The 17,389-nt window shown below is 37.0% G+C and overlaps 2 protein-coding genes across 12 annotated transcripts in view; one reads left to right on the top strand and one right to left on the bottom strand.

Moving 5' to 3' along the window:
• Nucleotides 1-1,078, bottom strand: part of WRN (WRN RecQ like helicase) — a 147,975-nt gene extending 146,897 nt beyond the window's left edge. For 3 of the 7 annotated variants that reach the window (XM_073902423.1, XM_073902424.1, XM_073902425.1), the window contains exon 1: nt 1,060-1,078. In XM_073902423.1, coding sequence (XP_073758524.1) covers nt 1,060-1,071 — 12 coding nt within the window. In that variant the 5' untranslated portion in view covers nt 1,072-1,078. Of the gene's footprint in view, nt 1-528; nt 548-648; nt 995-1,059 lie in introns of those variants that run through there. The other 4 variants (XM_073902428.1, XM_025886089.2, XM_025886086.2 and 1 more) reach the window with 3 other exon arrangements.
• A 269-nt stretch (nt 1,079-1,347) lies between these two features.
• Nucleotides 1,348-17,389, top strand: part of PURG (purine rich element binding protein G) — a 64,354-nt gene continuing 48,312 nt past the window's right edge. For 2 of the 5 annotated variants that reach the window (XR_012381150.1, XR_012381149.1), the window contains exons 1-3: nt 1,348-1,463; nt 1,768-2,637; nt 8,542-8,696. Coding sequence is in view for 2 of the 5 variants with exons in the window: in XM_025886261.2 (XP_025742046.1) it covers nt 1,774-2,637; nt 8,559-8,696 (1,002 nt within the window). In the remaining 3 variants the exon portion in view is untranslated. Of the gene's footprint in view, nt 1,464-1,767; nt 2,638-8,541; nt 8,697-11,138; nt 15,554-17,389 lie in introns of all 5 variants that reach the window. The other 3 variants (XM_025886261.2, XM_025886260.2, XR_012381148.1) reach the window with 2 other exon arrangements.

Genomic DNA, 17,389 nt, shown 5'->3' with positions numbered 1-17,389 from the left:
TAATAAAAGGAGACCACTATTCGATGACATCAAAATCTAAACTGCCCTATCCATCCCAATATCCCTAAAATTAACATACCAAATTATACAAAACCTTAAGTATCATGACTTACAGACTGCTAAATAAGCATCCTAAGGATTTCATACCATAGGGACTGGTATTTTCACATACTCAAATCTATACAGAAAACAACTCAGATTCAGCCATGAAAAAAAGAAAATTATGGATTTAAAGGATGTAAACTCAAGAAATAAAAATAAAAATAAATAAATAAACTCAAGAAATCCAACTTCATCTGCTAAATTACACATAACAGGTTATTTCCCCGGACTTCGCTGTGTAAATATGGAGTGGCTCCCTTTCTGCAGCAGTAAAGGCTGGACCCGAAGGGCCCAGTCCTAAGGACCCACGACAGGCAACCGGTGGCACAAGCTGAGGGAGGGAAGCTCTGGCCAGGCCAGCGGCAGGTCCCTTTCCTGTATGCTCCGGAGGTGGAAAGGGGCAGAGGACACCCGTTTCTAACGCACCTCCCACACACTGCCCAGAGGCCTGTTTTGCCGGACTGAGCACCTCCAAAGTCGGAGAAGTCTCGAATGATTCCCCAGGGTCTGGAGCTAGCTGAAACAGGGGTGGAGTGGACACGTTACCCTGAGAAGAGTCAGTTCAACCGGCCTCCTCCTTCAGCTGGGTGACTTGTGAAGCGCCACAACAGCAGGGCCTGGAACCCAGGTATCCAGGCTAAAAAGCAATTCGACAGACTTTATTCCCGCGCTGCGGAGCGCACGCCGCAGCGTCACGGCGCCCCCAGCACACATCGGCTCCGGAAGGCGGATGCCCCGCCCCCGTCCCCGTCCTCCGCTCGAGGGGCGCTGCAGCCCTGCCACCAAGCCCAGCTGGCTACGCGGCGCGCATGCGCAAGGACTCTCGCTGCCGCTGAGTACTCCGGGAGGTGTAGTCTCTATGCCGGCGCCGGTGGGCCGCCAGAGTCCTGCATCCCGGCGGAACCTGGAGAAGTCTGAACACTCTCGCCACCCCCGTCCTCATTCCCGTCTTCGCACCTGTCCAGTCATCTCGCACTCACGCTCCGTCCCCGCGCTCTGGGCTTCGGTCTCGGCGCGCCCCCAGGAAGAGCGCGAGACCTTCTCTTCCCTTCAGCGGGCTGTACTGGAGGAGGCGGGGTCCACGGCCCGCCCCCTGCCGCCACCCCCTTCTCCCCTCCCGGCGGGTATCGGGCCGGTGCCCGAAGAGAGGCGGCGGCCCCCGCAGCGGCCGCAGGAGGGGCGGCGGCGGCGGGCGCCGCAGGCGATGCCCCTGCCCGGCTGCTCCGGCGGGGGACGGTGCGAGCGGCGGCGGGGGAGCTGGCGGGGGGCAGCAGCTGCGGCGGCTGCAGCAGAGGGGCCGAGAGCTGGCGGCGGCGGCGGTCGTGAAGGGCATCGGTAGCGGCGGTGATGGCAGTGTCGATGTGAGTGTTTGCTGGCTGGGGACCCCGGGGCTGCGGAGCCCGAGGCTGGCGGCCCGGCGGCGAGCGGGAGGCCCGGGCGGCGGAGGGATGCTATGTGCGCGGTGCAGAGCCGGGAGACGCCGCCTGTCGCCGCCGACGGTCGGGCAGAGGCGGGAGCCGGGCTCTGCGGCGGCGGGCTCCGTGCACCGCGGCCCGGAGTGGGGGTCCCGGGCGGAGGCGGGGGCAGCGCAGGCCGAGGGGCGTCTGCGATTGTTCTCAACACCCCTCCCCCACCCCACCCCGTGTGTCTGTTTGTCACTTGCAGCTGAAGATGGAAAGAGCCAGGCGAAGGGGAGGCGGCGGCGGCCGCGGCCGCGGAGGCAAGAATGTAGGGGGCTCTGGCCTAAGCAAGAGTAGACTCTATCCCCAGGCCCAGCACTCCCACTACCCCCACTACGCGGCTTCAGCCACCCCTAATCAGGCTGGGGGCGCAGCCGAAATCCAGGAGCTGGCCTCCAAACGAGTGGACATCCAGAAAAAGAGGTTTTACCTAGACGTAAAGCAAAGCTCCCGGGGCCGGTTCCTAAAGATAGCCGAAGTCTGGATAGGGAGAGGCCGGCAGGACAATATCAGAAAGAGTAAACTGACACTGTCCCTGTCTGTGGCAGCGGAGCTGAAGGACTGTCTAGGGGACTTCATCGAGCATTACGCCCACCTGGGCCTGAAAGGCCACCGGCAAGAGCATGGCCACGGCAAAGATCAAGCCTCCAGGAGGAGACAGAAGCACTCGGCACCCTCCCCACCTGTCTCTGTAGGGTCCGAAGAGCACCCTCATAGTGTCCTCAAAACAGACTACATAGAGAGGGACAATAGGAAATATTATCTAGACCTAAAGGAAAATCAACGGGGTCGCTTCCTAAGAATTAGACAAACCATGATGCGAGGGACGGGCATGATAGGTTATTTTGGTCACAGTTTGGGCCAAGAACAGACTATTGTGCTCCCCGCACAAGGAATGATTGAGTTTCGTGATGCCTTGGTTCAGCTCATTGAAGACTATGGCGAAGGGGACATAGAAGAACGAAGAGGTGAAGATGATGACCCACTTGAACTCCCAGAGGGGACTTCTTTCAGAGTGGACAATAAAAGGTTCTACTTTGATGTGGGCTCTAATAAATATGGAATTTTCCTGAAGGTAAGTGAGGTGAGGCCACCTTACCGTAATACTATTACTGTTCCATTCAAAGCTTGGACAAGGTTTGGGGAGAATTTTATCAAGTATGAAGAAGAGATGAGGAAAATTTGCAACAGCCATAAAGAAAAGAGAATGGATGGCAGAAGGGCCAGTGGTGAAGAACAAGAATGCCTCGACTAGAGTGAAATTGAACTCCATCAGGCAAAATTTAAAATCATAAATTGGCTAAAAGTACTGATCCATAATCATTTGAAGAAGTTTTTCCTCTTTTTTTGGCCCTTTGTTATTAGTAATACCTCCGATAGTTTATACTTCAAGGAGTCTGATTCTCATGTTATACATAGAACATTATAATTCTTATGGGAATTCCAGCCTTCCCAGAGCTAAATAGTGTAGTTGCTTCAACTGCTCCAGACTATTGAAGTATGCAAATCAGCACAAAATATGACATTCTGACCTTCTAAATACCATAACTAAGATTTACATTGCACTATGACATGATCCTGAGAACATATACGTATACTTAATATGGAAGTGTCAATTTCTATTTAACCAGTTCCCAGAGAAAGTATTCCATCCCTACTTCGTTAAAAGCTGCTAAGCTTACCTGTAGGGCAGTTACCACAGAAACAGAAATTGACCTCAAGTATAGTATTAATATATTTCTTTATACAAGAACATGTAGAAATATATTAGTTCATTGGATAACTGAATATCAAAAAGTACCATGAAAGAATCAAATCTTACAGCTCCGATAGTATTCTATAATTTCAAATTTTGTGGTAACCCTGCAGTTTATAGTTGCCATATCAAAGCCGTGGGAGAGTTTTAATTGGTTATTCTAATCCCATCTTTACCTCTCTTCACTATACCTTATATTTTTATTGACATTCCAGAGTTTGAGGAATTACTTTTATATCGCTGTTGAGTGGGAGGCTTCATCCTATGGCTTTGCTATGGAAATCTTGGCGGTTTAGCCTTTCGTGCTAATTTGAAGGTTGTGAGAGTTTTTTTCCCAAAATATATCATGGACTCAAGGTGTTATATTTTATGCTTCTTCTTTAGCACTATTTCAGAGGGGTTGGTGCACCAGTTAACTGATACAAAAATACATCTGTAATAATACATTTTAGTAGCACTTTTGCTACCCTTAAAACAGTGTCAACACTTCCAATATAAACCTGGCTTTTACAGGTATTTTAATTCCAGGAAAAAAAAATCAACTCTTTTTCTAAAAAGCACTTAGAATATAAATTTTCAGCCTGGGAAAATTATTTAAGGATTGGTTATAAACATATTTGAAAGGAAAATTCAGGCATTTTCCAAGGTGCTCTTTATGATACTTAAAAAGGTTTACTTTACACAAGACTCACCCATTTAAAGTAATTAAAAATTACTTTCCAGGAAGTGCCACAGCAATTTTTCAACACCTAAGCAATTTTTAAACAAGTGGATATAGTGTATATGTGTACCAACCCACCCTGTATTAACTGACTGGAATTTTATCTGTTGAGCTGCATTTTATTCTGATTGAAATTATTGTCTTTTATCTTGGCTTTATTCACCTCCCACACAATAAGTCCATACAATCATGTTTAAGAGCCAGACACTGATTTCAACCCCCAAATATAGCTCTCATTGATGAGAGCTGGCTGCATGGATTGAGATCAGAATGTAGCTCTCCTTTTATATGTTATAAGTAGTTCAAAATTATTTTAATAATTTTTTCCTTCAGCAGTTTGTCCCCAAATCCATTTAAGTAAGGTCACTAAGAGAACTTTGTGAGTCAAGAAAAGAGTATTACCAGCTTATCTTATTTAAAAACAAGCAATCAGTAACCCAGACATATATGCTGGTATTGGTTTTCAGATTGTATTTCATGTTTCCTCAAGTAGTGTGAAGGAATCTCATTAGTTCATTATAATTGTGGACCATCTGGATTACTATGGAACAACTGAAGGTTAGAAGATAATGTTAGTACTAGAGTTAATAGCACATGGTGGGTGTTGAGACTCTAAAAGTAGCAAGGATCTTTAAACAGTCCTAACTGTAAAATAACTATTGTAGACTTGATAAAAAGTAGTTTTTGGTATATGAAGGAGTGATGTGCACTTGAATTACTGTACTACTGATTGTTATTGCTGCCCATCATAGTGCCTATTAATAATTATCAACCTGTCAGATTTTGGCAAACTGGAGCGATGAATGTTCCAGTATTCGAGTGTTCCTATCACTGTTGCTATGACTATATACTCTCTCTTAAAACCTTCCCTCCTAAAATATTTATATCCATTAAATCTTTTTTGGTTTTTAGTCTGATAAGATTTGAGTGTTTATGTCTATATATATACATACATGTGTGTATATATACATATACACAATACTGTCAGACTTAAAGATAAATATCTTTAATTCATTGTATATAAATATTAATTTTGCATTAATTATTTAAGTCAAGAATTAGTTAGTAGCCAAATCTACATTGTATGTATACTTCAAAGTTATTACCATCTCAAAGCTATAGATTGGTAGATGCATATATACTGGCAATTGAATATACATTAGAATCACTAAGCCTTCTACCAGTCCTTTTGTTTCACTTTTTTATATGTGTTCATTGAAAAATGAAATGATGTCATGATTTTTTGATACTTAAAATTCCCAATTATTCATTAGCCATAATCAAATAAGATCCAGTTCAAAACTCTGGTATTAGGACATGTATTGCCATGTATCTTATAAAATAAGCTACTATTTTTATCTGTGCAATATACATTTTATTTATTGTCATTTGTAACATAAATGAAGCTGCAAGTGTACATGGTATTCTTCAAAATAATAGGATCCCAGCCTTGAAGACATTAAAACTCTTAAGGCAACTGGATGTTAGAAGTAAAAAAATGAGCATTCAAGTTAGTAACCAAAATTACTAGTTCACTGTATAATTCTAAAACACTGATGATGTTTGCACATAATGACCCAAGTATAATGTGGTATAGACTCAAAACTGTAATAATATAAGCTAATAGTATGAAATTTGGAAACGGGTTCCTCCTAATAGTTGGCAGTGTGCTCCTAGCAATTGAAAGCAGCACTAGTCTGTTGCTTATATGCAAAAGATGCAATGTATTATAAAAGTATTAAAAGTTCTGCCACATTTTATAATTTTCCTTGTTAAAGCCCCAAACTGCCATGTCCCTTAAACTTGAGTCAAACACAAGCTTATTTGCACTAAAGAGCATGGCCAAAAAAGAAATGACAGGGTGGAAAAGCTAGTTGGAACCTCTTGAAATAATTGGTTCTAATGGGAGAATTTCACATTTGTCTATTAGAAAGCTATATGGTCCAGGCAGACAATCTGTCAGTTCACTAATTTAATAATGCACTTTACCTTTTGTATATAGAAGATGTACATTTATGCCACTCGACAGGTGGGATGTGTTTCAATAACTATGTAGTTAGAATCTGTAGGGTGATCTCTTGCATGCAGATGTTTGTGTTGGAACTGCTATAAAAACAAGTTTCCATTAAATCGGTGTAATGGAGGAGGGTAGAAGATGCTTTTGAAACAAATCCCAATATATTTAACAAACACTTTTCAAGTAGAGTTCATATTTGTATTCTTAAGACCTAAAATCAATAAAAAAAAAAAACCATTTCTAGCCCAGATTAGTATTAGAGTTGAGACTCTATGTAGTTGAGACTCCCCGTAATACCCATAATACCCTGAAAGTTAATTTTGGGAATTTGTGCAGATAAAAAAATTTTAATAATTCTGTTTCATTGTTGATGTGTGTTAAAATGACTAATGAAAAGACAGTACATGATACTGTATTAGAATTAAAAGTATGGTTGGCTGATAGGGCCTCATTAAGAAAACACCCAGACTAAAGAAATAAAGTTTCAAATTAGGAAAATGCAAAGAACCTAAGAACCACTGCTAAAATAAACATAGTATTATTTCAAAATTTGCAGAACTAACTTTCACCAACCAAAAAGGGTATTGGGAGATTTAGTGTATCCTTTCATCCTAAAAACTTCCTGAGATGTACATTTGAAAACTAGATAATTGTTGCTTAATAATAGGTTGTATGTACTTTACTAAGAAACACTGTGTACTAATAATTCATTGAGAATATGCTATATTTACTGCATTCATTTTATATATATGGATAAGAATACATTATATATAGTCATTCTATCTTAATATATTCATGTATTTATATTGTAATTTTGCAAATATTTTCAGTAAAATAAACATTTATCTGAGCTGCACAATTTGGAGAGGATGAAATTGGAATACACCCTCAGACACTCATTTTTAATAAGCAGCTACCATTGAAAGTTGATGTATGTACTATCACTCCTTTAGATTTTGTTTTATGGTTTATTTTAATATTTAAGAGATTAGGACTTAATTTGAACTTTTAAGTGGTGTTCTGAAAATAATTTTTATAAGTGTGAGATTTTTTTCCCCTGCTTATTTCAAAATGTCTTTCATTGGAACTATTTATAAAATCCTATTCCAAGCTTTATGTAAGGGCTTGGCTTAGTCACCACATAGTTAGAAGTCTGTCATTACCAAAACACCAAACATCTTTGGCAGGATAAAATCTAAAGTAAACCACAGAGAGAAGTTAAAATTGATTCTATGCCAACAGAATAATACAGGTATAATATTTATCACTGCCAAGTAAGATTCTTAAAGTCCTTCTGAAGTTTCCTTAAAGATTTCTTGAATTTCATAGAGAAATGGTGGCTAATGGCTAACCCATTGGAGGAAGAGAGTAAAGATGTTAGCATGCTCGTGAGACAACCCATACTCCACAGTACTCTAGCAATGAGGTACAGGGAAAATGTGTTTTTCCCAAGTTAAGGTCATGTGAAATTTGAGTTTTTGGATCACAGTTACTGTCAGAAAGTAAATATAACAAAATTTATGTAGGTGGATCTTGGAAAAACAATATATGCGTTAGTATATTTTCTTGTATAATGTAAAAAAATTAGTCTTTTTTTCTTAATTTGACATGATTGTTAAAATTAAATTTATTTTAGTAGTGGGTTTTTAATCAATATTTTTGAATAGGGAAAACATATATATGGTACAAAATTTAAATGCTACAGTTAGTGAAAAGTAACAACCAGTGTTACCAATTTCTTGTGTATCCTTCTAGAGTTACTCTGAATATACAAGCATATGTGTATATAAATATATTCTTTTTGCACATACAAATGAAAATATATACACTGTCCTGTACCTAGTAGTATCAATTTTGGATGTCATTTTAAATTAATTTTTTCCCTTTTATTCAGATACCATACTTGATCTAGTTAACATAGCACTTAATTTGAACTATATTATTACACCACGGGAACCTCAAGGAAATTTTAAATGAATCCCATTGATATTTACTTAAAATGCAAATATATGTATATATTAATTTAAAATGTATAAATGTTTATTTTCCCTTCCTAACCTAACCACCTTGCCCTTCCTGTCTTCCCATCTTCCTTCCCGCAAAAGAATATTGATCTTTTTCCTGAAGTAATATGGTTCAGGACTGGCAAGATACTAAGCTATTTTACCAAGTGTTATTTTAGCTTAACTATATTCTCCAATGAAAAACACCCATATTTAAAAGCTTTAACAAATTATCACTTTCAGTCAAGTTTTTACTAATTCTACTATTATCTTACTTTTATCCAAAGACTTTGCCATTATGAGAGCAAATGAGTACTAGAACTATAGTGAAAGGTTATGCTATGACTGTTGAAATCTTTTGATTTGTTAACATGAGCTTTATCTTTATGATGATAAGGTTATTAATGAATAATGCCTTTAGCAACTTATAGTCAAACCCATCACTACACAAAAGGGGTAACACTAGTCCTGATTGTTTAAAGCATTCATTCCCCCACAGAAGGACTCAGAGTCTGTCAGATGTCCTTGGGACCAGAAGGGGTACTACGATGATTTGGAGAGAGATGAAAACTTTGGGGCTATGAGGTTTCAACTACAACTAAACCATCCCCATTCTCTGCTAGAAGAGTATAAAACAGTAAGTTGTTTTTTAAAATGAAGTGAGCATAATGCTTTAATAGTTTTTCAAAACCTCCCCCGTCCAAAAAAATCATTATTCTCTTTTTATTCACATCAAGCATGTATTTTAAAGTCACCTTTCTAATAACCACCAAGAAAAAATTATCTGACAAATTGAAAGTTCCATACTGGAACCCTGAAGGATACTATCTAGTTATAAATCAAATCAACCAGAGTAAAAGATCCAGTACTGTTAGAAATACCTTAAAATATATGAGGATTGGGGGGGATTTTTTTTAATGGATTTATATCTGTAAATTTTATGAAAATGTTAAAAGGTTTGAAAAATTCAAGCATTGGTTTAAACTTTAGAATATTATCTCCATAATGGGTGGCATGATTTTCTGTTTGTAAAATGAGAGAGTTGTTAGAAGACAGAATCCTCTTAAACATATATATTTAAAGCATAAAAGTTTGTTTCTTTTAATGATCAATAACTCATCATCCTTTGCAGAATCTATAACAATGGTTAAAATCTCCAGGTATTTGCTTGTTCAAGCTTAAAATGGTTTATATGTTTTGCTTCTTATTTAAAGAAAGGGGTCAAAAGGAAGGTAAATTCTCCTGCAGGAATGAGTTTTGCTTAAATTTAGGCTAAAAAGAATTAGGAATTTCCCATCCTTAATCAAGGAGTTGCCCATGTTAGTACTTTCTGGTAAATTATGTTTTCCAAACTATCTTCTTTCAAAAATCCTTTGTGAGAAATCGCTTATTCTTATTGAGGCCAGTGACATCTCCCAGTGAATAAAAACTTGACTCATAATGAAATTAGTGCTGCTACAGTGAAGTTAGTTAGTGATGTGAATATAAAGAAAATACTCATTTAAATGGAATATAAAGTTTCTTCTTTTCTGTTGTTGACTTATTTCTAAGACTGAATAGGAGTTGCTTATCCTCTCAATTTTCCCCCTTGTATACTTAGTTTCTATGTTATTCTATTCAAAATTTTCAGGAAATAATAGGGGTAAAGAAAAGGGAAAGTAATTCCTAAGAAAAATGTTCATAGTAGTTAAAAGTTAGAGTTGCTCTAATTGTAAGATTGGGGGGGAAAATCCTCTTGTGGGTTTTTGTCTTTATCAAAATGATGGTATAAACCTGTTTGCTTTATTTGATCTGATTAAAGACAGACTTTCTTTTGAGATGCCTATATTCAGAAATATTTAGTATCTTATTTTTCTTAGAGAAAATGGTTCTGTAGTATAGTACATATTCTTCAGGATTTTATTTCTTGTGGATCTGATGAGGTTCTTGCCTAGAGGTAGCAAATGTATAAGTAAAAGAGAAGAGAAAGGTCGTGGCTTATTATTTTGTTTGCCTATAACAAAGGAAATCGGTATAACTGAAATGGGAGAAATAAGACATTCTCAAAACTAAATCCCTACTTATTTAACCTTTAAAAGATCATTTGAGAAAGAATAGTAAGACCTAATTCTGCCAGTGGATGGCCTCTCAGCAAACCATTTAACTTCAGTAGGATGACTTCCTTTTATGAAAAATGAACAAGGGGCTCCTAGGTTGCTCAATCTGTTAAGTATCAGCTCAGATCAGGTTAGGGTTGTGAGATCGAGCCCTATGTAGGGCTCCACACTCAGTTCAGAGTCTGCTTGAGATTCTCTCCCTTCCCCTCTCTCCCCCACCCCCCACCCCTCTCCCCAGTCCCGCTCACTCTCTCTAAAAATAAAATAAATAAAATCTTTAAAAAAATGAACAAGATCATGCTAGAAGCTAAGGTTCCCTCCCACTCTAAACTTCTAAAATTCTGTATTAATGGAGTGTGAAAGAAAAAGCAGAGAATACCAGAATTGGAAAGTGTAAGACAGTCTCTCTTTATAGTAAAAACAACTGTAATCAGCGATCTGTGATGATACCCAAAGAACATGCAGAAGTGGCAGTTTTATCACATGTATGTATCTCTTGAGCCACACAAAATGAAATTTTGTTCCTAGTCCTTTTTGAGATCAAATTGTTATACACTAACTACGTGACTATCCTATGCTTTAAATTTTATAGAAATATTTTTATTACCTATATGAGGTCTTATCCTTGGAAGCATCACTTGTTTCTACACATTCTGTGGTCACTTCTTATATTGTGCATGGCAAAAGAATTTTAAAAATAACATCATTTCCTGAAATGTCATCATACCTGAAATAATCTTAAATTACATTGCTAAATAATACACTGCTACTATTACTGCAGGGACCCCTGAGAATGAAGTACTACCCTTGACCTCTATTTCCTTGGTCTGTTGAACATAGTATGTTACAAGTAATGATGTTTAACAAAGGAAATCAGGAAGGGCACTGAACTGTGAACAGTAGGGTTCTACTTTAGAGGATATGTAACTACTAGGCTGTGCAAAGATAAAACATCATAATGAGTTTGTTTGTTTTGTTTTTAGCCTTGAGAAACTACCAAGGTTGATGATTGAAGGGGAAGAGAAGAACACACAAGGATTTTTGTCCCAGATGCATTTATTTAAGTGCCCCAATCCTCCAGTGGACAAGTGTGCTACTACCACTCTCAATAGAGCACAGGGAAAAGAGAGACCTCTCCCCCTAGACCTCTCTTTTTCGTGCCCGTTTGTTTATCAAAGACAGTGCTTCAGAGTAACCAAAGTGTATTTTGAAATGTGTATTTTATTAATTTCAAAAATATCTGTGCACATAAAATTCCATTGCAGACATACTCCATATACTAAAACAGCTTTTAGCCTGGTGGTGGTTCACAATAGCAGTCTGGTTGGTCAGTTCTCCACCAATTCTATCCAGTGAATTGGCTGTTGTAATGTTTTTCTCCTCCCTCTTCTTAAAATAACAGATACATTTTAGGTTCTTGGTTGTTTCTTCTTCAGTGTTGCTTGAAATCTAAGTGGGATATGAGAGAATAGTTTAGTTGGGCCGTTACTTGCCCTTGTCATTTTGTAGAAATTGTCCTTAGCTTTTCATTTCAAACATTCTCAGCAACTTTACCAAAAGAACACACGTAAGTGCCAAAACTACCCAGCAAATAAAACAGCAGAACCATAAGATAATAATTTAGAAGTAAGGATAAGGATGTGTACAAGACACCTAGATACAAAAAAAAAAAAAAACCCTTATCATTTGCTAATTTGCTTCAGAAGCTGCTGTATTTTATTTCTCGGTTTTTCAGACGAGCAGTGTGATTTATACCAATGATTGAGAGTCTAGAATCTCAATTGGATAAAATAGTTTGAAAGTTCAGTTGAATTTATTATGGAATTTTATCTTTTGCTCTTCTCCAGAAAGGGTAAACCATGCTATAGTCATATAGAAAAATTGAGTTCTAAAATTCCATCACTCATAATTTTCTTCCCTTCTTTTTCCCCCTCTCATGCACTGTACCCTGTTAGAAGCGGGTTAGAACACTAATTTCTCCCACTACCCCCATGGCCCCACTCCATCCTATTTATTTGTTTAGGTGACAATTGAAACACAATAGAGAAAGGCTAAAGGAATCGCCTATGAACTAGATCTATAGATGAAGAAAGAAGGGCTACTACTTCACTCAATCTCAACACTCCTACCACATTTCTATACAGCAGTTTCGGAATGTGGTAGAATAGAAATATTTCACTTGCGAAGATAGGGGCTGAAAGTTCAGTTAATCCAACTTTTCAGTACACAATGGATCTCCAGGAAATAATTTGACTAGCATAATTGACAGGTAATTTCAGAAATGAGTTTAGCCTCTAGGAAAATTGCACCATGACCGTTTTTAAAGAGAAGGTGGTAACAAAGGAAGAGTCGATCAAGATTTATTATTACTAACAACTATTACTTACTGAAACCTATCATATATTAGGCATTGCTGAACCCCTTGTAACTCGTCTAATCCTTATAGCAACCCTATTACCAACCCATTTTAATATGATTTTCCAGAGATTTCCAAAACTGGTTGAGTATTTCAGAACTAATATATTTGAACCCAAATTGACACCAAGCCAAAGATTGTACTCATTCAATTAGGCCAAACTATCTTGAGGACGTACTCCAAAATGTAAGCCTCTGACTAATAAAGCACAATCTACCTTCGAACACCACTGGTAAATCTGCCTCAGATTACTAGGAGTTATTTTATCCAAAACTAATCCCTGTGTATGGGGCAGGTGCCACCAGGAGACACTCCTTATGTAAGGGTTCATCTAGTTCGTTGAAATTCAGTACTAATAAATACAACTTATTTGATCTTTAGTATAGTCTACAGATTGAACCTCTCATCTCAACCAACTATTTTAAACAAATGTCAGTAATTTTGAAAAGAGATCAGATGATGAGAATATAGATGGATCATCCCAATTTAACCCTTAAGGGGAGAGAGGAGACAAATTACTATTTACCATGGATCTACAATTTCATTTTCATGAACCAAAATCAACTGGTCATGTTGAATTGATTTGGAAAAAAGTCTTGTCAATATTAGTGAAAAGTTTATTGTTTCTTGTAACTCTTTTTACCCTCTTACTCTTCCTATATCACTCCACTTATTTTCATATTTCATTACCAAGTTTCCTCCTCTTTTCCTTATCCCCAGCAGAATAAACTGAGATGACTACCCTATTTACAGACAAACATTTTTCTCCGTGACTCCAGGCCAGTGGTTTTCAAATTTTGGTGTGATTAAGAATGACCCAGAGGGTTTGTTAACACACAGATTGCTGGCCCCACCTCCTGAGTTTATGGTCTGTAGGTCTGGGGTGGTGAGGAGAGGATCAAATATATGCATTTCTGACATATTCCCAGGTGAGCTGATGCTGCTAAAATGGGGACCACACTTTAAGAAGCACTGCTGTATGTTGATGTGATTTTACCTTAGCTACAAAAGACAGTGAAGGAGAAATGTGGTCAAAATAACTGTAGCATGTTGGTAGAAAGAAGACTCAGAGCTATTCATTCTGCCTTGAGAAATTTACAAATCTAAAACAGTATTTTTTATAAATTGACTAAGCTTTAGGTAAAAATCATTTTCTCTTTTTATCCTTTCATTACATTCAATAACTTTCTTCTCTGATTTTTTGACAGTACTCTTGAGATAATTCTGATAGGGATTAACAATTATGAATTTTTATATGAAAAGCTTAGCATTCAAATTTATGGAGACTGAAGCATATTTTTAATTTATTAAATAACATAAATCTTAGTAAAGGAAAGTAAATTATTTCTATACTCAACAGTTATTAATACAACTGTTAGTGAATATTAAATATTAAGACTTGAAGGGATCTTAGAATTAGTTCTGTCCCTCAATTTTAAATTTTATGACATATGTCATGTAGCTCAAATGGTTCATAATTACTAAAGTTAGCCAAGTAAACAGAAAATAAAAGCTAAAGCTTAAAATGCTGATTGTCTCTTGAGATATATATAAATGATAAGAAATATACTAATTTTTTTAAAAGCATATGTTTTCACCTTCTTCCTGTGTCTTATCTATATGTATAGGATAGAGGAACTATATATGTACTGTAATGTATTTATGGTACTTTTTTCAAATTAACAGTGGGACCCATTGATTTAAATTTAGAGATACTTCCCATGGATGCTTATTGAGCATATTTGAAAACATAACTAACATACTTAAGAATAATTCATATTATGTTTGCTAACCTGTGGACATTCTATAATTAATGAGTTGATCAAAATTAATAAAACAATATTTTGTATATAAATCTATATAATTAATATATATGGCATAACCTTAATAGCTGTCATTCCAGTGGGTTGCATTTTATCAGAAATACTAGATCATTCATATATACACATTTGGTTGTTCTGCAAGTTCATTAACTTCTCTTTCCAACTACTACCCATTCGATGATTAGTGCTCCAAAACAATGAATGAATTCCTAATTGTGAAAAAGATGAACGTAACAGAGATAGTCACCAAGTCAAAAAGATCATTACGAGCAGTATAACTTTTTTTTAAAATTCTCTGTCCTGTTTGTATTCTAACTACAATTTAAATTTTGGATTTAAAAAATTTAAGTCTTAGAATTATAATCTGAGGAAGCTTCAGGCAGAATAAAGATCTATAGGAGATTTATAGGAAATTTCAGCTCAACATGAGGGCAGACTTCAAGAAGTAGTGTTGCTTCCCTGTTGCTGAAATTTTTTAAGGCAGAGAATAGACATGCACTTAATTTAGGATGTGAAAAGGGAATTAATAAAGCAGAAAAAAATGGATTGTTATTACCTTAAGATTCTTTTCAGCTCTGAAAGACAGGATTTCTTGGGAATACTTGGAATTTTTGTATTCAGGTCTTCTGTTAATGTATCAAGTTGGATAAAGAAGTATGATTTCAATTTTTCTAGTATTATTCTGAAAACATGTTAAGAAAAAAATCATTTGCTCCCACCCCTTGTTATTGCCAACACAACATAAGAGATATTTTCAAATATTTATGAGCTGTACTAATTAAATGAATTAGCTAAGATAGGTTTCATGAGATTTGCCCTGCAAAATTAAGTCTATCTTTTATGATTTTCATAAGAAATTCTTCACTTTTAATCATATTTTTTTCAGAACAACCATATGAAGGAATGAACATGGTACTTACGTTGCTCTTTCAAAAGTACCTGCTACAGGTTTATTTGGAAAGACATAAGTGATAGTACAGTAAATTAGAAAACCAAATCATTGGATATTATCAAAGTTTTTGTAAAAATCTAGATTAAATTTGTTTAAAGGTTGAAGCAATCAAATAATATTTTCCTTCTCTATTTTTTCTTGCACTACTAATTTAAGATGGAAAGAAACAACATGGTTCGCTATTTCATCTTAAGAACAAGATTCCAAGTAGGTTGATTCTTGCTACAAATAATATATGTGAGTCTCTCCCGGAGAGTTTCAAGGCTTTATATAGGGCAAAAGGGTAGCCATGGCAATAATATCTAAATTCAGGGATCTAGTATGAACCAATATGAAACTCAGTTCTGACTTGCAGGGTCCACTTTTTCTTGTCCTTCTTTCAGGCATCTTATGCTTTCTCATGATACTATAACATTTCCAAATTTCGGTGGACAAATAATAATACCTTTTAGAGAGCTGAGTAAGTCAAAATATATTAAACCAAAGTCTATAAACTATATCTGCATTACACATTTCTAAATATTTAGCTAAGTGAATTTTACTCTGCACGAATATTACACGTGTGTGCAAAATTTTAAAGAGAACCCAATCTCCCCCACACACACCCCCTACATACCCCTAGAGAAGTACTGACAAATTGGTTTCATCTTGTTTGTTACTACAATTGATTGGCTGCCCTAAAATGCTATGTTGAGAATTTGAAATCTGCGTCTATAGGGAAAGAGAGAAGAACAACATTCATGCCAAATATTTGCTATTTGTCATCACTGCTTTAGAGCTATAAAAGTTCTCATTATAGCTCTAAAAATTTCAAGGTTAGCCAGACAGCTGGTTCTTGCAACACAGACTACCATTTGACTCGCTTAAGAATATCTCTTCTAATATTTCAAAGAGATTGTTTTAATCCAATAATCCCTCCTTTAAAACAGTAGAGATTCTCTGATGTGCCTCTAAGGAACTCAAAGAATCATGGCCACGATGGTGTCATCAAGAATATCTTTAAACTGTGTATTTGCCTCTAATGAGTTCTAACTGCCATTAAAATGACAGGTTTCTCTCTTTAAAATTTAGTCTGGTCATTCTCAAACATTCATGTACATAGCATATTAAACATGCAGGTTCTGGTCCCCACCCCCAGAGATTCTGATTCGGTTGGTCCAGAGTAGAGTTCAGAAATTGTCATTTTTGTCTTGCTCTTTCTGAATGGTGTGGAGGCCCTTCTTTGTCGTGGCCTTAGACTGGCATTCTTTCTTCCATATCATCTTTCCAGCTGGAATTATTTAGATTTTAATACTGTCAGCCAAAACAATGTTTTTGGTTATCCTATCAACAAGTAATATTTAGGGCTTACTGTAAACACAGAGAGGCAAAATACATAAATCCAAGTATTTAATCTAGGACTTGGTACTATCATATTGTCTAGCTTTCTGGGCAATGATCCCTGGGAATGCTAGTTTCTCCCCCACCTCCTATGATCAAATTCAAACTACTTGGACATGTAACCATTGGTTACATTTCAAAATTCAAGATTTCAAAACCAAAATATTCTGTCTTTCCAGCCTGAGTCAAGTCCATAGGTGATTTGTCTTTCACTTTCTTACAAGTTGACCCTCCAAGTCTCAAATGACTTTTCTCAATTTTTTTTTAAATATAAACTCACAATTTATTGGGAGTACAAAAAATATCCTTAGTCAATCTGAATACCTCACTCTTCTGATCTAATTCAACTCTTTTTTTTAATTGTGGTTTTAAAAAAGCTCATAACATAAAATTTACCATCTTAACCATTTCTAAATATGCAGTTCATTAGTGTTAAGTATATTCGCCTTGTACAACCAACATCCAGAACTTTTTCATCTTGCAAAACTGAAACTCTAAGCCCATTGAACAATCACCTATCCCTCCGCCCCATCCCCTGGCCACCACCAGTCTACTTTCTTCTCAACCATTTTTTAAATAAGCAAGATATCTCCTTTCTCCTATCAATAATGGGTTTATAGTTATCGCTACTTAGCTCTCCAAGTATAATCCTTATATCCTGTG

The sequence above is a fragment of the Callorhinus ursinus genome, unplaced genomic scaffold, assembly GCF_003265705.2.
Source record: "Callorhinus ursinus isolate GAN/ISIS: 27379988/994484 unplaced genomic scaffold, GSC_fseal_2.0 scaffold17, whole genome shotgun sequence".
Taxonomy (NCBI): Eukaryota; Metazoa; Chordata; class Mammalia; order Carnivora; family Otariidae; genus Callorhinus; species Callorhinus ursinus.
Note: the sequence above shows the minus strand (reverse complement) of the source record. Positions and strands in the feature narration are given on the sequence as shown.